The sequence below is a fragment of the Daphnia magna genome, linkage group LG3 (assembly GCF_020631705.1).
Source record: "Daphnia magna isolate NIES linkage group LG3, ASM2063170v1.1, whole genome shotgun sequence".
Taxonomy (NCBI): Eukaryota; Metazoa; Arthropoda; class Branchiopoda; order Diplostraca; family Daphniidae; genus Daphnia; species Daphnia magna.
In genome coordinates, this window is record NC_059184.1 from 1,599,769 (window position 1) to 1,618,986 (window position 19,218).

The 19,218-nt window shown below is 42.6% G+C and overlaps 1 protein-coding gene and 1 long non-coding RNA gene across 2 annotated transcripts in view; one reads left to right on the forward strand and one right to left on the reverse strand.

Moving 5' to 3' along the window:
• The first annotated feature begins 51 nt into the window (after positions 1 to 51).
• LOC116918599 (E3 ubiquitin-protein ligase MIB1) overlaps positions 52 to 19,218 on the forward strand; it is a 35,222-nt gene continuing 16,055 nt past the window's right edge. The window contains exons 1-14 of the mRNA XM_032924333.2: positions 52 to 311; positions 437 to 513; positions 576 to 812; positions 931 to 1,023; positions 1,107 to 1,248; positions 1,313 to 1,432; positions 1,503 to 1,657; positions 1,787 to 1,820; positions 1,884 to 2,027; positions 2,214 to 2,358; positions 2,452 to 2,611; positions 2,739 to 2,820; positions 5,103 to 5,300; positions 12,068 to 12,219. Coding sequence (XP_032780224.1) covers positions 210 to 311; positions 437 to 513; positions 576 to 812; positions 931 to 1,023; positions 1,107 to 1,248; positions 1,313 to 1,432; positions 1,503 to 1,657; positions 1,787 to 1,820; positions 1,884 to 2,027; positions 2,214 to 2,358; positions 2,452 to 2,611; positions 2,739 to 2,820; positions 5,103 to 5,300; positions 12,068 to 12,219 — 1,841 coding nt within the window. The 5' untranslated portion in view covers positions 52 to 209. The remainder of the gene's footprint in view (positions 312 to 436; positions 514 to 575; positions 813 to 930; positions 1,024 to 1,106; positions 1,249 to 1,312; positions 1,433 to 1,502; positions 1,658 to 1,786; positions 1,821 to 1,883; positions 2,028 to 2,213; positions 2,359 to 2,451; positions 2,612 to 2,738; positions 2,821 to 5,102; positions 5,301 to 12,067; positions 12,220 to 19,218) is intronic.
• On the reverse strand, positions 14,293 to 16,307 carry LOC123470583. Its single transcript, XR_006644353.1, has 2 exons — positions 15,278 to 16,307; positions 14,293 to 14,809 (listed from the first exon to the last, which is right to left on the reverse strand). It is a non-coding gene; the product is annotated as an uncharacterized LOC123470583 (long non-coding RNA).

The following is a 19,218-nucleotide window of genomic DNA, read 5'->3' on the forward strand; positions in this document are numbered from 1 at the left end:
TACTACGCATTTTTATCAGTTTAATTTGCTGAACCCTCAACATTTTCCTACCAATAATAACATACCTGCAAATCAGTGGCAGGCAGCTCAGGAAACGTCGTCTGCTAGTAGTATTGCTTACATAGCCGAATTCCAGGCAACAATCAGTCGAAACTTTCTTGTTTTCAACTGATTATAATTCGTCATAAACACCATTGACGTTAAACGAAATGGATACCACTCCCGCCCCATCCAATAGAGCAAACCGTTTTATGTTGGAAGGCGTGGGAACCCGTGTTATTCGTGGTCCTGACTGGAAATGGGGTAAACAAGTGAGTATCCTCTTGAAACTTGCATATATGTGATTTATCAACGGAAAGGCAGTTTCTTGTTTACTGCTGAAAAAATAAAAGTCTTAACAATGCATGAAAATGCCATTCATGATTTCCTAATGCAGGATGGAGGTGAGGGCCATGTTGGAACTGTTAGGAACTTCGAATCACCTGAAGAAGTGGTTGTGGTCTGGGATAATGGGTGTGACAATACTATAAATAAATATTTCTGTTATTTTTACTTATAAATTTGTCTATGGACAGAACTGCTGCAAACTATAGATGTTGTGGAGCTTATGATCTTCGGAACCTTGACAGTGCACCTACTGGAATTAAACATGAAGGAACAATGTGTGATACTTGCCATCAACAACCTATATATGGAATTAGATGGAAGTGTGCAGAGTGCACCAACTATGATCTGTGCTCAATATGCTATCATAGTGATAAACATCACCTCAGACATAGATTTTACAGAATTACCACTCCTGGAACAGAAAGGTAAACAATCATTTTTCACTTACCACAGTTCACTCAATGTACCTTGACATCAAAGTTTACCATTGGATTGTTGTTTATTCAAGTTTTAGATGTAATGCATGTTTTGTTTTTGCATTAGGGTACTGCTTGAACCCAGGCGAAAAAGCAAGAAAATCGGAATACGTGGCATTTTTGCTGGCGCACGCGTTGTCCGGGGAGTAGATTGGCAATGGTATATCAATTTAGTTACAAGTTTTATCTATAGGATTCGTCGTTTATAAAATTAACTAATAGAATTTCAATTTATGTTGGTAGGGAGGATCAAGACGGCGGAAATGGTAGACGTGGAAAGGTGACGGAAATACAGGATTGGTCAGCTGCGAGTCCTCGGTCTGCTGCCTATGTCATATGGGACAACGGTGCTAAAAATCTCTACCGAGTGGGTTTCGAGGGAATGGTAAAAGAAAATTTATCATCGCTCCCTGATCTGAAGTTCAACGTTTTCCATGTTTCCCCCTCAGGCGGATCTAAAAGTTGTCAACGATGCCAAAGGAGGAACATTCTACAGGGATCATTTACCACTTTTAGGGGAACAAGGTCCAGGTCGTTCCGGTCTCCATGGATTTGCTATCGGTGACCAGGTAAAAACAAAAAAATAAAAATGAAAAGTTAACTGTCTATTGTACTGAAGAGATTCCCTGAACCGTGCAGGTTAATGTCGATCTAGATCTGGAATTAGTGCAAACCTTACAACATGGTCACGGGGGCTGGACTGATGGAATGTTTGAATGTCTTGGAACGACTGGCACTGTCGTGGGAATAGACGAAGATCACGATATTGTAGTCTCTTATCCAAGTGGCAATAGGTATTTTACTTTGTTTTTCTCGCTATATTTATTAAACTCTAAAAATAAGTTACGTTTTGGTTAGTTCAACGTTCTTTTTATCTATTTTTTTTTTTTTGCATTAATTCCTATTTCGTTTCTCATTTTAAGGTGGACGTTTAATCCTACAATCCTTAGAGTCGTTGTAAGTGAAAGCCTTGTTGACGCTTCATTTCTTGAAATTCTGATTCTCAAACTTACACTTTAGGTGACGAGTCCTCCGCCGGGCACCTCCAACGTCGACGTTCAGCTACAATTCGCTGTTGGGGATCTCGTGCAAATCTGCAGCGACCTGGAGCGCATAAAGATCTTACAACGGGGACACGGAGAATGGGCAGAAGCCATGGCACCGGTATGATAAAGCTTTGTTCTTGTCGGTGTAGAAAAGAGATTTATAATCCATTTACGAGCTGTCATTTCGTTTATTTAAAGCTATAGGACAGTATTTTCTAAGTGCTTTCAAATATTTGTTATTCGTTTTTTTTATGGACATGGCGGTCGGGATTCTTCCTAACATTTCTCTATTTTCTATCTATAGACGTTGGGGAAAGTTGGCCGTGTTCAGCAAATTTATCACGACAACGATCTTAAAGTCGAGGTCTGTGGGACATCTTGGACATATAACCCAGCGGCTGTGACTAAGATTGCGTCCGACGGTTCATTGCCAGGGGCAAGCAACGGAGGTAAATTAGAGCGTTATTAAACATTTTCGTTTTCCGATACAACGAAGGAGTTTTAATATTTAATACGTGCTCTGTTGTGGTTTTCATCCACAGAAAATTTGAGCGCTTTATTAAAGAAGTTGTTCGAAACTCATGTCACTGGAGATGTCCACGAGGAATTAGTCAAAGCGGCTGCCAATGGAGACACCCAAAAGGTTGAAGAAATTCTGAAACGAGTGGACGCTGATGTCAACGGAGTCTTTGCTGGGCACACGTATATATATTTAATTTCTTTTATAGTGCATTAGATGTATTTCAAATCCATTCAGCTTGAAATGATCAAGGAATTTAATTTAAGAAAAGAAAGAAAATATTTAACGTGAATCGGTGTTCTTTTGCAGAGCTCTTCAAGCAGCCAGCCAGAACGGTCATCTTGAAGTAATCAAAGTGCTTCTGCGATACAAAGCCGACGTCGAAATTGAGGTTAGTGCTCGTTCATCTTCTTTTTACGTCCAAATGCGCTTTTCTATTCTTGTTGTACGGTTGGCTCTAACATTCGAAAAAGCCATAACATTGGACCAGGAGTGCAAATTCACCCCAAAAAAATTTATGTATTTCTTTCATCGGAAAGTTTTTGATAAAATTTTATTTAACATGTCCGGATGTTGGAGGAAGGCAGGCATTTTTTTTTTTTTTGTGGCTGTATGTTCGGAATGTAAGGAAAAACGCTCGTCCTTCTGCAGTACTAGGACGGTATAGTAAAGTAGACCGCAATCTGGCGGATATTCATTCCGGAGTTAGCGTTACTGGGTTTTGGAGAAATGATTACCTTAAATGCTTCTTATAATTGATAGCCTATTTGCCTAAAAACGAGAAAAAAGGGAACTCCCATTGGCGCTTTTAGGCGTACACTTCGTGTCGTCATTAGTTAGTAATGATCTGGGAGTGTTATTGATTACGTTAAACGTAAATATGTTTGACTAGGTCAGACAAATGTTAATAACAAAGTGTTTGTAAAAGAATCAAGATTTAGATGTGTTGCCTGAAATATGAATTCCCCAAGCAGCTTTTACCATTTGTAATAATATTTTTTTTCTAATTGGGATTTTAGTTTTAATTTTAAATACTATTGGTTGTTAATCTGGTGCTCTGATCTATGAAAAATTTTATCAGGAACACCGTAGAGTAGGTCATAGGCGATGTGGGTTGGTATTGGCTACTGTATACGGCTTTCCAATTATAACGTTATGTTTATCACTTCTTCAGCTTTATTGGAAGAGACCTCCCTTTACTCGCTTGTTCTAAGAAGACAAGAAAATTGGATATGGATTTTTTTTTTTTTCTTTTCCTGAAGCAAGATATGTTTTCATGACCAGAGGCTTCCCGATACTGTTAAAGGATGTTTTCTTTGAGGTGAATGGGTATAACATTGTGTTTGTCGTCATCCGGCCTGTCCAAGGTCCATTTCTTTTGCTGTGATGTCCAATTCTCTGAAGGCAATCGTTGTTGCTGACGCGCTGGTATTGATTTATGGATTGTACCCGTCGTTGGTGGCTGTTTCCGCAGCTCGTCCCACTTTTTCTTTCTCGTTCTTGTCATTTAGAATTATGGATAGATTTTTGTAAAGAATTCCGCCTCTGCTATGGTTGCCATGAAAGTCAATTGAAAAGGTTTTAATTGTCACGTATTGATCGAGCATCTCTGTGAACTCTGTCATGTCGGTTGATTGATGCTGTCCGAGTTCATTTTGTCCGATCCAGCCACCCGGTGCTAGGGTATCATGTGCCAGGTAACTTCGTTCGGTACCAACTGCGTTAACTGAAGTATCAAACAGATCGCGTGTCTCCATTTTTACCATCTAGTGAATCAATCACTACTGATTACTTACTTTTGGAGTCTGTACTCGCTTAAATTGCATCCCAAACATTATCTCATAGGATAGTGTTCAGCCCGTGGCCTGTAATCGTATTCCGACCGTTTATGTGGCTTTTATTTGCTATTACTTTAAATTTAGTGCTCTTTTGCCCTGTTTTTATGCCACAGGGTTGGGATCAATAGTTTTTGTGTCATCAACGTTGCAGTAAACGGTGGCACTCGGTTTAACTTTTGCAGTCGGTGCCAAGAGATTTGTTGGGATGCTTCACAGAGTGAAGAGATCATTTGCCTGTATACGGCTTTCAACCAGAAATATGTCGGCTATTGCTTGCGAAAAACCGTATTTGAACAGTCGAGGTCGTTGTAGATGAATCCCAAGCCTGCTCAGTCGGCTGGCAGCGTAGATCGATAAATGCTTATCCTTTCCGGAACCGTACAATATGTCAACAAATGCCGAAGCAATCGCGACCATAGATGCTAAAGCTCTTTGGTTCTGCAATGAAAAGTGATGCAAAACGATTTGTCCAAGGAAATTTGAGAATATCGTTGAGACGTTCATTTTAGCTTAACCTAGATGGTTTCTATAGGTTTAGTTAATACTGTCAGTTGCACCAAGCTGTTCATTTTCTGGGACGGGCTTTTCTTGCCTCGTTGGAGGGGAACACTTTTGATGTGACCCCGTCTTTGTTTGTTTTGTGTTAATTACTTTTTCCGCTTGTTTATTTTTTTCTGGTGATGCAACAACTCAAATGTCGCATTCTTGAAACGAATAAAAAAGTTTTTTTTGAGGAACACTAGAAAGAGGGAAAAGTGTTTGTAATGAATTTGAAGCAGCTTTTATTCGACTTACTGAGATGCCATGTATATTCATGTACATTCTAATTATTTAGGACAAAGATGGAGACCGTGCCGTTCACCATGCGGCTTTCGGCGACGAGCCATCCGTTATGGAAGTGCTGGCGCAGAGCGGAGCCGATCTCAATGCCCGTAATAAACGTCGCCAGACAGCGCTGCACATCGCCGTCAATAAAGGTCATGTCGGAGTTGTCAAAACACTTCTCGAACTTGGGTGCCATCCGAGTTTACAGGTAAGATTTTTGAAATTTGTAATTTTATAGGGGGTTGTTAATTTATTAGTTAACAATTGAGGTGTTACTCAATGAATTCGGTCGTTGCCGTTTTGTCTCGTTACCACGTAACGAGTGGCAGATAAGCTCTTGGAAGGGAGCCTTTTTGTGTGCATTATTTAAACGGGAAAAGCGCATAGATATTTAAGTGGCAATAGTTGAGGTTTATGAGTTAAATGATTTATAACGACTAGAGCTTTCGACACAGCAGGCAACTTAGTGGGGGTAAAACAAAAGCAACGGCGTGTTCGTTTCCTAGGGATCTAAGTACTCAAGCTGCTATAGTGTAATCCATTACTTCCACTAGAAAAAAGCGGACAAAGAAAGGAAGATTGTTTATTTATTTATTTATTTATTTTTTGTAACTCTCTCTCTCTCCCTCGTTCTTGATGTTGATGAGGATTCTTTCCGTCCCCTGCAGCGGTCCTTTGCGACTCGACGGTGTTACCGTGTAAACAGAATGAGAGACAATGTCTCCTAGTCCGACTGCCGTCGAGATCAGTCATCTTTATTTCTTATTCACTTGTCTTGTTAGGCATTTCGTGTCTCCTATCATTGCTATCCAATTTGCTTCCCCATTTGCGGGCTTGCGAAAACGCTGTGCAATGAAAGCGAATGAGTTTGAGTGTGAACCGGGAATGAATTGGTTTATGCTAAGCTGGGGGGGAAAAGCTCAGAGACGCACGGAATCGCGTTTCAACTGCACGTATCCCGCGTTTGTACTTTTTTTTTTGTGTGATAACCGTCGTCGAGCGCACATACACACACGCACGAAAACTGAAATCTTTTTAATAATCTTTCCTCTTCTGTAACACTTTTCATTGCTAGAGGCAAATCGATGCCTGTATGGCAGGGTAAATGCGCGCGCTGTGTTTCTCGCAGTGTATCGTCAGACCATCTTTTTTTCCTTCGCCGTGACAACTCGGCTGCACTCTTTCGTATACTTGTTCCATAGAATACAGGATTCTCGTATTTATTTTGTTATTTCTTATATAAGGCTGGCCAATAGAATTGTTGCTTTAAGCTACTGTCCGATTCTTTCTTCCCCTCGTCGTCTACGATTTCATATCCGTTGCCGTCGCCCTTTGGTGAGCAATGCGGCTGTTCATTTCACGCCGTTCAAAGTTTCGAGATGCTATTCTGTTCCGTCGTCAGTAGATCGATAGATGCCATTCCTCGTACCGTCCGACTGGAACGATTTCTTTTGTCATTTTGTTGCCGTACAAAGACGGAATACCATTCTCTCCACTCTGGTTCCCAGGTGATGCGATTCAGACATTCGCCTCACTGCATTTGATTGCAGGCTGAATTTCCTTCCTCCCTTTTTATTTTATGTTGTTTTTTTTTTGTTTTTGACTGACCGAGTAGACTGTTCCATTCCAAGAAGGAAGAGAAGTAACTCCATTTTCCCGTGCCATTTTCCTCCACCGGTCTAAGCCGATTTAGTAGGTTTTCTGCTAGATATAGGGACGGAAAATCGACGAGAGGAGAAAACTTAAGTCCACCTTCGGTTGGTTTTCGTTTCCCTCCCCCTTTTTTTTTATTTATTTTTTTGCTCGTTATCGAAAAGCAGAAAAGGCTGACACAAGCGGCTGATTGGATGCTTTCTTGCCGACCGTTTTCTTCACTCAATACGTTGTGGCTGTAGGTCTTTCCTTTCGCTTAGCCGACATTTGATCCCTTGCTCTTTTTCCCGTCATTTATCATCTTTCAACGGCAACGAATTTAGTCGTGACGTTTCCCTCTCTTATTACTTTGTTCTTTTGCTTGGTCCATCCACATAGGAACGTCGGAAAGGGATACTGGATCAATTTTTTTCGATAGATTTTTGACAGCTGATAATTTTTTTTGCGCAGTATAACATTACGCCTTTGCGTCCCCGCACGTTTCGATAATGCGGTTGATTTTCACGTGCAATGATTGGAGGGCCTGGAAAAAACAGAAAAGAATCTGAAAAGCCTACAGAATGAAACTGCTGAACATTCACTTTTTTCTCCCATTCTTTTCCCCTATTTTTTTAAAAGCACTGGACGTGCACGAAGCAGAAAACTGAGTAGTGAGCCCTTATCGATCTTTTTTACTTCAGTTGGGGTAAATCCAGTTTGTAAAAGCGCTTTGGCCAAGAACTAAAGAAGAAGTCGTTGAGCAGTTGTCTATCCCAGCATTCAAAATGACGTATTATCAAAGGGTCATCTGAACTTTGCCCAGTTAAAAATCGCCGTCATTTCCACCACACCAACCACAATGAAAAAGAAAGTCTGAAAATCTTCTTGTCGTTCAAATTTGATGTGAGTAACAGTAAGTTCTGACAGTAGCACATTCGCTAGATCCTCCTTTTATTACGGTCCTTCCACTTCTAGAGCCGAGTCGATAGACGAAGATGGATGCCTGGTCCATCGCGGGAATAAGCTAGCCTATTCTTCGTCTTCTTTTATTCGCCCAGCAGCTTTGTTAGAGAATCCCTTTGGGCTTCCGCCTGGGCCTCTTTATTTTGTTTCATTTTTTTTTTTCTCGTTCTCTCTTTCTTATTCTACTACACAAATGCAAGGCATATACTGCTTTTAGCTGTCCGTCTCTCTCGCTGGTGAAAGCGAGTGGAAGCGATCATCAGGAAACAGCGTCGATCGATTGTGCGTGCATCGGGTCCGACCGTCTCATTATTAAGGCGTTGAATTATCAGTCAGCTGTAAAAGCATGAAAAATCTGGAAATGAAGACAATCGGATCAAAAGATAAAGAGACAAACCCATTTTTCTGCTTAGTCGTCCATTTGGTCGCACTTTGGATCTCTAATCGTTAAACTAAACAAAAAAAAAACATATGAAAGAAAGAGACAAGACTTTTCGGCGTTTCTTGCGTTTCTTTCATTTTTTGTTTTGCCGTTGGTCCTGTTCTGACAGCACCGTCTGTCTGTTCACGAACTCCATTGTTCTCCGTCACGTGGCATAGCCTCGGACGAACGCGTGTTCGATTTTACTTTTTCCGTTCTTTTGGCTGTCTTAAGCGAGATTATCACCGTCTTCGTTCACGTTCGCCAAAGTAAAAAGACGGTCTGACTTGAATACCCGCACGGACCGTGCTAGATGCGATTGTATAGCAGTAGTAGCCTAGATGTGGTAGCTGTTCGGGTGGGCAGCGTACTAGAGGAGCGCAGATATCCGCAATGCGGTAATAAGAGTTTTGTCTGTAGCGTGTCGTGTGTAGGCTTTGTGATTTATTCGCTAGATTTTTTTTTTATTCCACTTCTTTTTATTGGTTGCCGTGGAACATGAGAGAAGCGGAAGGAAAAGGACAGTCGAGAAGCGATCGAAAAAGAAGAGACGCCATAGCAAAAAGAGATTGAACGATCGAGAGGCTGACGGAAACGCATCAAAGTCAAGATGGCTAAAATCCCGCTATTTTATTTTTTTTCTTTCTTTCTCACTGTCCCGTGAAGAGGCGCTGTCAGCCGGCTAGCTCTATGGATTTTTTTCTCTCTTGCCTCCGTTTCTCCTTCTCTTTTCCTCTGTCTGCTTCTACGGTTCCCTCGAATTCTATTACGCGGGTACACACGCTCCGAGCGGTGAGACTTTGATGGAAGATCAAATTCAGCTAAGCAGCAACGACATGGCTAATGACAACGTAAGTGTGACCCAGAAGAATAACAAAGACCTAGAAGCCGTTCCCATTGTTTTATTTCGCACGTCAATGACGTTACACTACGAGAAACAACAGCACGATCAAAAGAGGCGGAAGAAACAAGAAAATAAGATCGAGGATTTTTCTTTTTCGTAGAAAAAGGATAAAAATAGATGGTAGGACGGACACGAACCCACCCCCATTTAAATAAATAGATTAAATGCGCCAAGAGAGATGAGAAATTCACGTGCCCGGCCGCGGTGATCCATCGGACGGACGGGAACGGAATCAAGAAATTCTATTGGATGGTACATGCTATGGTGAATAGGGAACGTAGAGGTAGGGAGCAGCGGGAGAAGTTCGGTGATGAAGGCTCAAAGGGCGACAACACAGGATATCATTACTACCAATCGATAATGGCTCGGGTTTAAGGCAGCTAGCGTGCAGACCTCCGCCAATAGAACCCGTAGTGTCTTTTTTTTTTTTTTCTTCTCCTTCCCTTTCCTCGTGACTTATTACGTCAGTGGAATCTTTCTGACTTGTATTGATTTCGCTTTGCACCGTTGTCGTGCTACGGTGCTGTCGACACCCTTAAATCAACGATTAGCTAATCTGGTTTGAAGTAGAGGCCGTAAATTGTCTTTTCCCTCTGCTCACGTTCATTGTCTCCTCCGCCTATCTGAAGCAAGGAAATAAAGTGCGAAAAGAGTCTACTGAGCTCCCGATTGGGGATTGAAGCCATGGGTTTGGGTAAGTTAGGGACGAGATCCAGTTTTCCGTGTCATTTCTGATGTGAATTGTTGCGCTCCATACTCGCGGGTACAACGGATGCTGATCGGGGGATACAGGCTATCCCTTTTGACTTTCAGAACCATCTCTAGCGATGCGGAAGAAGAAGAAGAAGAAAAAAAAATACAGCAGTGAAGCAGCTGACGTTGTCCATCGTTTGGATCGAAAGTCTTTTGCAAGTCTTTTTTATTCGAAATTTCATTTACGGATATTGGGCACAATGGGAAAGCGGTTTGACGTTTCTTGCCCCCCGTTTATTTTTTTTTTTCTTTCTTTTGAATTTTGTTTTACTCCTTTCTTTGAGAGTTCCTATATAGTTTACATTCTCAATTCGAAACATGGTGAAATAACAAACATGATTACGGAAACGGCTTACCCAAGCACGTTTCGGCTTTCCTTTTAGAGGGATCCTCCAGTAAAGCTTAAAAAAAAAAATGGGAAATGAAAACTCGAAGCATTGGATACGATTCCAAGGATTTATTCATTAGTCTTTTTTTTTTATATACGGCAGTAGTAGCAGCAGCGTAGATATTGCAAGCTGCATACTACTAACGTAATCTCTCTTCGGATATTCAAGGGTGCACAGGAAATTGGACTTGGCTTGCTCTCCTAATGCATTCGTGTATCACTAGGTTTTCAGATTCCTTAGATTTTTTTTTGCCCTTTCTTCCAAATTCTTCTTTTAGTCGACCGTCTTGATGACGTTCTGGATTTTTCTCTCCCCTTTTTACTTGGTCTGGGCCTCCGACAACGCCTTAATGGATTACGATTTGTCCCGCTCCGTTCTCTTACTGTAACAAGGCTTTTTTCTTTGCGTTTTCTGGCGAAGGTGTGATGTTTGTGAGTCGTTAGCCAGCCTTTGCGCTGATTCTGCTTGACGTATCATCTCGTCCTCTGCAGAAATTGTATCTCCGTCTTATTCCGCTACTGACTTCTCTCCTTTCCGTCTCCATGTCTTTTTTTTTTTGTCTTTTTCTCTTCTACTTCCATGTTTTTTTTCTTCCTCAATCCTGTCGCTGCTCTTGCTATTCTACTCTCATTGTTGGCATCCAATGGATTTTGCCAAACAGGGAAAGCGTAACAAATTGATTGGCTTTGTTGGTCCTTTGTCTCTTCTTCGCTTTCTTACACGATTGTGTGGTATGTCGAGAATAACGGCGTCCGTTTTTATTTCATCCTGACAAAGTGTGAATCTTTCACCATCGTCGTCGGCGAACGCTGGTTACATTTAGTCTCTTATTCCGTTCGATCTCGATTTGAATAAATCATTCCTCCCCGGGGGTATTTTTCGTGCTTGTAATATCAACGATACATTTCATCTTTAGTTTAGTTATCGTTACAACATTCATGTTTTTAATTCGTTAAAAATTTACCTTCGTGTTTGGCTCTTTGCTACCGTTCACAAAGGAGAAGGGAGTAGTTCCTTAGAAGAGAAGGTGTTTTTAACGAGTAGTCTTCGTTGGCTGTTGCTATTGTGCATGCGATCCCATTTTGATCTCTCCTATGATGAGCGTAGCTTTCAACACATACGACGGCCGCCAATAATGTACCGATGTAAGAAAAAGTTTTCTCCGAGGATACGATCTCCTTTGAAGCGAGATAAATTGTATTGCGAAGCAAACAAGATGGAAGGTGGGAAATGAGATTGAGATTTACGCAAGCTTTATTGGTTCCTTCCATGAAAACAGAGAACCTTAAAGAACGAAGAGAGTCTTGGGTTCTATAAACAAACGTTTATTATCGATAACAAAAGCAACGAATCAAACCAAGTAATAACCAAAAGTCGAGTTTTCTTCTTCTTTTTTTCTTTTTTTTTCTTTATTATATCCCAACCAAAAAAGCTTATGAAAGGCAAATGGAAAATATGCTAGAGTGGTAAACAGTCTTAACGAACATAGCGCTTGTATTTTTTTTTTTTTAATGCGAAAATAAAAATCTTGGGGAGATGAGCCTATTGACTCGTTGTCGTGTTTGTCAGCTATTGGCTTCCTGGACGGACTCCATATCTTGCGTTTTGATCTTGTCGTCAGGGGCCTATTTCGAACCGAAAATGGCTGTAGCAATCAGTCACGGGTACGCGAGAGTGGACAAGCTTCGTTACATTTTTAGTAGTTCCATGTCGCTATGATGTACAAATGCAAGAGGGAAAATATGGTGTGTAACCCGGCCGAGTTGTCATAATTGGTCGGGGATTGAATCAGGTCGTTGATGAGGTCATTTTTCGATCAATCACGAAGCGAAAGATGATGACAATGAATAGAAGACTGATTTGTGTCGTTTGGATGATGACTCTTTTCATATTATTGTGAATTTGTATGACAGGACTCTGAGGGAGATACGCCGCTGCACGACGCCATTTCAAAGAAGCGGGACGACATGCTGACGCTTCTCATCGACCACAATGCCGACATCACGCTGACTAACAACAACGGCTTCAATGCGCTACATCACGCGGCTCTACGAGGAAATCCAAGGTACTGTGACCTTTACTGAAAATATAAATCTTAGATTTATCGGGCCCCGATGGCGATTAGACCCGTCGATTCATCGGCCTTTTTTATGCGCCCATTTCCTTCGACGGATTCACGAATCGATAAAACGTCAGGTCCTTGTCAGCGATAAAGTGTACATCATTATTAGTGGGTTAAAATCCATCCGCCAGCGAATTGCGTCTCGATGATTTCTCCTGTTATGGTTTCTGACGTGTCTGCTCTTAAGACAATTGAATTGGTGTGGGAGCAAAACAAAATTCTTTTCGTTGCTATGCATTATCCACCACTGCCATAAAGCTCCTCGCTAACGATCGGTTCCCCGCTACTACTTTATCCTCCCTTTTTTTTTCTTTCACTAATTCGGGTTGTTAATGCGCGCAGACAGACACGAAAGGATTGAATATGCCTTGTGAGGCATATTGAATATCGCTGACAATTCACCTAGTTCGTCCGCTCTTTTATTTTTTTTAAACGAAGGAAATCGTGTTTGTTGACGTCATTGCTGTTTTTGGCGTCCGTCCGCATTGCACATCCCCCGCCTCACTTACACACGAACTGCGTGACCGATTGGTCAATTTCATTGTTGTTGCCAACCCTGTTTTTGCTACCGAATAACAGAATAGAGTAACAATTCCGTGCCGTGCGGGTTACCTTAGCTCTATAAACGGCGATTCCGCTCGCGAGCTGAAACTTATGCCCGTTGATTTTCGTCTTGTTTTCGACCGTTTTTTTACGATTTCTCGGGTCCCGCCCCCATTTCCTTGTGTGTGTGTGTGTGTGTTTTAACCTTTTGCCGTTTTGCGTTTCATGGTTGCAAGCAAAGTAACCTGAACAGCATGACCGTCTGCTACGTTGGTCGATTCCTTTAAAGACGAAAGATGGTTCATGTTCCATTGCAGAGGGCGTCTATGGAAGGTGATTTTCAGTTGGATTCCGCATGACATCGTAGCTAGTTCAGCCTTGATGTCTGTTAGCCGTAAAGCATACGCTTGGATTGTCCTATTCGTCGTGACCAACTATACCGTCACCACCCTCCCCCCATCAACTGGAGGCGCCCCCCTTTTTTTTGTAACGTCTCACGCATTACCGGGAACAGTAGAAAGTGGAGGCGGCCGCGGGACTCCCGCCATGGGCGTGCGCGTCGCTCGATCAATAGCGATATCGAGATGCGAAAGGAAAGGGAAGCCCCAGAATGTTAGTGCTATGTTTTCTTCCCTATTTATTGGGTTAGAGCTTCTCGAGGAATAGTAGGGGGAGGGGGGGATGAACATTTCTAATTCATCTTTTTCCTTTTTTTTTCTCCGTATAATAAAATAAAGGTTAACTTTTGAGTGACGTTTTCTTATACGAACCACACCAGAAAAGTTATGCAACGCTCAGGCGATACGCTTTTCTTTCGCCAATAGGGAAAATGAGTTGTAGGAAAAACGAAAAAGGTTGTGATCGACCAGCCGGTAACGACAAGCTAAGCGTTAACAGCATTACGAGACGCTCATGCAGGAGAAGATTGTAACTGTAAAAGGGGACCTGGGTGGTGTCGACTGGTTATTGTATTTTGCGCTGAGTGCGACGTCAATCTGTAGACTGTTATGTCAAGCGCAGAGACTCTCCCCAAAATAAGACGCTACAAAACCTGGACAGTTTTTTTCTTTTTCCCCGTGAATGTTGGAGATCTTTATTTTCATATATTCCCATTTTACAGTTTGGATTGCATCGTCTAAGCGTGTCGTACGCATCGATACTAAAACGTCAAGATAAGGTCGTTTGGGTTTGACAAGCAAAAGAATTGAAAGCGAATATTTCCGTGTCTGTCTGGGTATCCGGGAGCAGCTCGTTGAGTCGATATTGAGAGCCAACCCGTCGTGCTTCGTATCCATCCATCACTCTGAGAGGAAGAGGAGGGGATTATTCGGAAAGTGTTCTGTATGTCTCATTCTTTTTCTTTTTTCTCCGTCTCAGTCGGTCTTTTTCGCCCGCCTTTTTTTTTATTGTTCTTGTATAAATTGTTTTCTTTATTGCTGCTTGTTTCGATTTTTCGTATTATTCGATCTTTCCCTCCTTTTGTTTCTTCTTCTTGCGCGCTCCCTTTTTCGGTGGTTAGCTGACATTGGTTAAGATTGTCGGGCTGACCCAGGATTTTTTTGGCTGGCGGAGGTGGAATCTGCCGGATGGAAATAGAAGTCAGCGCTCACACACACGTACACACACACTCACACGCAGCCAAAGCGAGCAATGTACACACAGACTGGCAAGACGAAAAACTTAAGAGAGAGAGAGAGAAAAAGGATAGATGAAGTAAATATATACAACGTAGTCAGCCCAAAGTAGTTGATCAGGCTCTCCTAACCCGTTGGCGGCCATGCAGTACGTAACCGCAACGAACATCATCTGTCATCCATTTCTGGCTAGAAATCGATTTCTTGACTTTCTTTTGGCCCATCCGTTGAGTTTGCGGGCCGGTTGCAGCCGATACGTTATTGGTATGCATCCGGTATTATCATGGCGGGATTTACAGGTTTTACGCGTTCAAAATATTCCTAAAGGTTCGTTGGCTTGGTGATGGTTGAAGCAACTGAAAAAAAATGTTGACGGAAAAAAAAAAAAATAATAATAATAAGTTGGGAAGCAGCGAATTTCCCCAGGGTCGCCAGTGGGCTAGGCTCTTCAGTTCGTAGCTCAAAGATTGGGATTGAAGCACACATTTTGGGGTAGGTTGGAAAAGGAAGGCAACAGACTGTATAGAACATCAAACAGTTCGGACATAGGACTAGCGCCACCACATAAACCATAATATGCCAATAAATGTACACGATCGTTGCTCAGAATACCAACTACAGCTGGTTGAAGGGGACCAAATGCTGCTCTATGAATAACAATTTGGCCCGGATTCAGCCAGCTAAAGCAGGGCTCTTTAAAACAAAAATTTCAAACAAAAACTTGTTCTTTTCTTTTGGCTGATTTTCACTCGAATTGGAAAATCGTTGAAACACTGGTAAAATATCTTTGTCAGATATACTGTTCAAATCGAAATTGCCCTTACCCAGTTTGTGTTGTGTATGCTCCTTGAATGCCAGTTCCTGGTTGGGTGGAAACTATTTTCAGATTCTGGCTGTGGTTTGCGCACCACCTAGAAGCGGCCAACACGCTCACTCACGCGCTCTCTTTTTCACTCACTCACTGACAAAAAAGGTCGATCTTTTCAGAAAGAGTTCCATAGTTCCACTTGGTTGGACGGTCGACGGCCAACTGGCTTTCGAAATCCCCAGGATTGTAGCTCATTGGGCCTTTCCTCACTTGAGGCCGCTCCACTTCCTTCACCCTGGAAACGCGACGAATAATAAGAAAACCGATGGCAAAAGAAAAGAAAAAAAAAAAAGATTTCAGGATTTTTCAAAGTTAAAAGGATAGGATTCATCGTTAGTCTTTGTCATGGAAAACGCCACCTTAGAGTGGTGCCACAGTACCAACAATCGAAGAAGGATTTGCAACGTATGGTAGGATCCATCAAGGATGCCAAAAATGACAAAAGAACTGATATGGATTCGCAATATTAATCCTGAAATGCAGTTAAAGCGGCTGTAATAACAAACGGCCTTTCGATTATTTGTGCGAAGCGTAGAGTACAGTGAGAACATAAAAAGGTAAACAGTGAATGTCGCAGACTGACTAGATTTTTGCAAGTGATACACAGATTTTTAGGGAAAACAAATTGTTAGATACTCAGCCGTTTGATTTAGAAGACGATGTCGCAAGTTTTCCTTTTTTTTTTTTTTTTTTTAAAACCGAGAACGTGAGTTTTCTCTGGTTGCTTACTACTACGAATATCAACACCCAAGCCAGAAGTTTCAGCTGCTGTTGTGTGGTATTGATTTTCGTATTCGTAAGTCTCCTGAGTAGTGGCAGGGTCCCGTCCCGGCTAAACCCCCTCCCCCCCTCGATAGCTCCTCTACTGGAACTATCGTCGCTTAGGCCAGTTCTACGACTGTACTGTCTGTTGGCAGAACGGTTCTTCGGCTTCCGCAGTCTCGGGACGGCGCACGATCTTCGTGTTGGGCCGCGCACACAACTAAGACGGTCGATCCATATGAGCATCTCCCACCCCCCACCCCACGTCTCCCCATCACACACCCACGCTCCCTCCCTTTCTACTTCACTCGCATACATAGACACACCCTCACAGTACACAAACACACGCATACGTTAAAATAAAGTGATGGAACACGCCAGTTACGAGAGCAAGCCCAATTGTGCACCGCTGGACTTTTCCCGTTTTCCTTCTCTTATCGCTCGGCATGCCGCAGAATCATAAACCGCTTAATCACGAATAGCAAAAAAAAGGGGGGTTGGGTAAGATAATTAAGCTTAGGACAAAGGACAGGCAGAGGGAGGAGTTACGGTCAACATTTGGAACCAAAGTTTTGTCTTATGATCCGTCGTTCATTTTCACTAGTTTAGTGACGGGCGCAATCAGTCATACGTCATCAAAAAGTTGCCTACGATAGTTCACCCTATTTTTCATTGCGAAGCGGTCGCTAACGACATGATAGACGTCTACGTTACTGTACAATACCTCCATATTCGTCACTCTATTCTTCATCGTTATTAGATTTGCCACCGCCGTTTCGGTATTGTCGCCGACACCGACAAAACGAACACACTGACGCCGAAGGTTCTAAGTCACGCCCAGGAGCTAGCAACTGTGGTATCTTGATACTCGCCATATTTAGAACAAGCCTCGTGTTTTCAAACATGCGGTTGGCTCGGGGGCGGCAATGCTAATGAATGGATCTCTGGTGTTATTCGTAGGTGGAAAAGTTAAATCAAATTGAGAGAGAGGAAGGAATGACGGATGAAATGTGCGGAGGTGAAAAGAGATGAACTCGATCGCCACCACCAACGCTGGACGAATTACAAGTGACAATCGAGTTTAGCGTCTTTTTAGATACAATCGTCCTCTGCTACCCAGTAAAAGAAGGGCGGGTGTTGTCGCACGTTGCGCCCGCGCACGGGGAATGCGGTGGAGGCACACGGGGAGCGCGTGAGAGACACGAGAAGGACGTCGACTTCGCCGCACTAGCGGCCGTTAGGTCTCATTGTTAGCGCCATCTATTACTCAGACCGTGGTCCGCCTTGCATAGTAGTATTGTCCCTACGTTTACTCCGTCGTTGCATTCCTAAAAAAAAAAAAAAATTCTGTTTGACATCTTGTCTACGATGCGTAATCTTTGCGATTCAAAAATTTTATCTCGCGGAATCAAGGAGTGAAAGAGGAGAAGAGACATTTCGTGCTAGATGACAATGAAAAAAAAATTTTTGTGTGTCACACTAGTATAGCGTCTTCTCTTTCAGCGTGTTCTCTTGATCTTCATTCCCTCCTTTGGCGGAATCTCTTCGTGCAGGAACATCGATCCTGCTTGGTGGGGAACTTCTGATGAATGCAGCAGAAGTAGGACTAGTAGACCGGATCGAATAGACAGCCCTAATGGCCAATCAAGGATATCCGATCCCAAAACTCTTAATGTATGATGTGGCTTTCCTATTGATTTTTTCAGAGTTCACCGAGTTCGGTCATTCTCGGTTGGGCCACTTGCATTGCCACAATCTCTTTCGGTACTTGGCAGCTGGCCCAGTATAACCAATACCTTTGCAATATTGATGAAGAAAGTGGTTGGTGGTCAGTCGTATTTCCTTCGTGAAGTCGACACTAGGCTTTAGCTTTCGGTTCCAGTAATGAGATGATTTTTTGGATATTTGTTAGACTAAATAGTTAGGCGTTTCCCTCAATTGTTTAATGTAATGAATTCGGTTTTTATTGATCGACGGGGACCAACGAAGGCTTCGGCAAAAGAGGTGGAAGCAATTTAGGGAATAAAGTAACTGTACGTGATCCATCACAAAGTCGAAATAGCGTTGTTAGGTCTGCGTCAAAAATGGGGCGCAAAAAAGGAAAAAAAAAACGAGGAGACCAATGGTTCAGCACGCCGTCACACTGTATGGTTTATAATAAGGGGCTTGCCGCCTGTCCGAGCTGACAGGAAAAAAAAAGAGGGGGAATGCTGTTTAGATGTTCCATGTAGCCTGCCTGCCTGCTGGCGTAGCACTTTTTTCCAGTAGGAGCAGAACTTTCGAAACCATATGGCGGTGTTGTTATTTTGGCCGCCCGCCGTCCAAGAGGTTCACAGGAAACTTGGGTCGTCCTCGTCCTTATTTTGTTATTATTTTATTTTTTACAATGTTCATCCAAGCATTTTGCTCTTTCAAATCACTTTATATGTAAAGTCTACCCGGGGAGTTTTCAGTTTTTTCCGTAGATGGAAATTTCGTATAGGTTCAAGAAAGTAGCGTCTATGATAACCATCCCTCTATTCGTTTTGAGGGAGGATCCCTGGGCTTTCCGTAATCTTTCGACTGGACTGATAGCAACGTACGTGTCTGGGTCGTGCATAGGAAAATGTCTATGCGATATCAAAAGTAGCGTTGTATACATTCTCGTTAAGGACTGCATTCCGTCGCGCGGACGACCGTGTCCAGGCGAGTTGGCATAGTAACGCGTGTTTCCTCGATTGATCCAAGTTTACCGACTGGTGCTCTTACGCACGGTCGCATCAACGTAATTAGCCCTAAAGAAATGCCTTCGCCCCCATCCAAAATATGACCAGTCATGCAAACATGCGCTTGACGTCTTCTGTACCGTAGTTTTTTTTTTTGGTTCACATCGCTGAATTAACTTACTAGTCTGCCTTTTCCGTGTACTACTTCGAAAAACAACCGGCGATCCAGTCAAGATGTCAATATGAGCAGAATAACATATCCAAAAGCGTAATGTCAAAAATTCATGGTGGTTAGATAGTCGCAAACGGAAAGAATAGATCGGCCCTGCCCGCTGCCGGGCTAGATTTAGATTAAGTACACGGCAACAGCAGCAACTCCAAGGGCGTCAAGAAGGACGTTGTGCTTTTGCAGAAGCTTGGCAGCTGCACA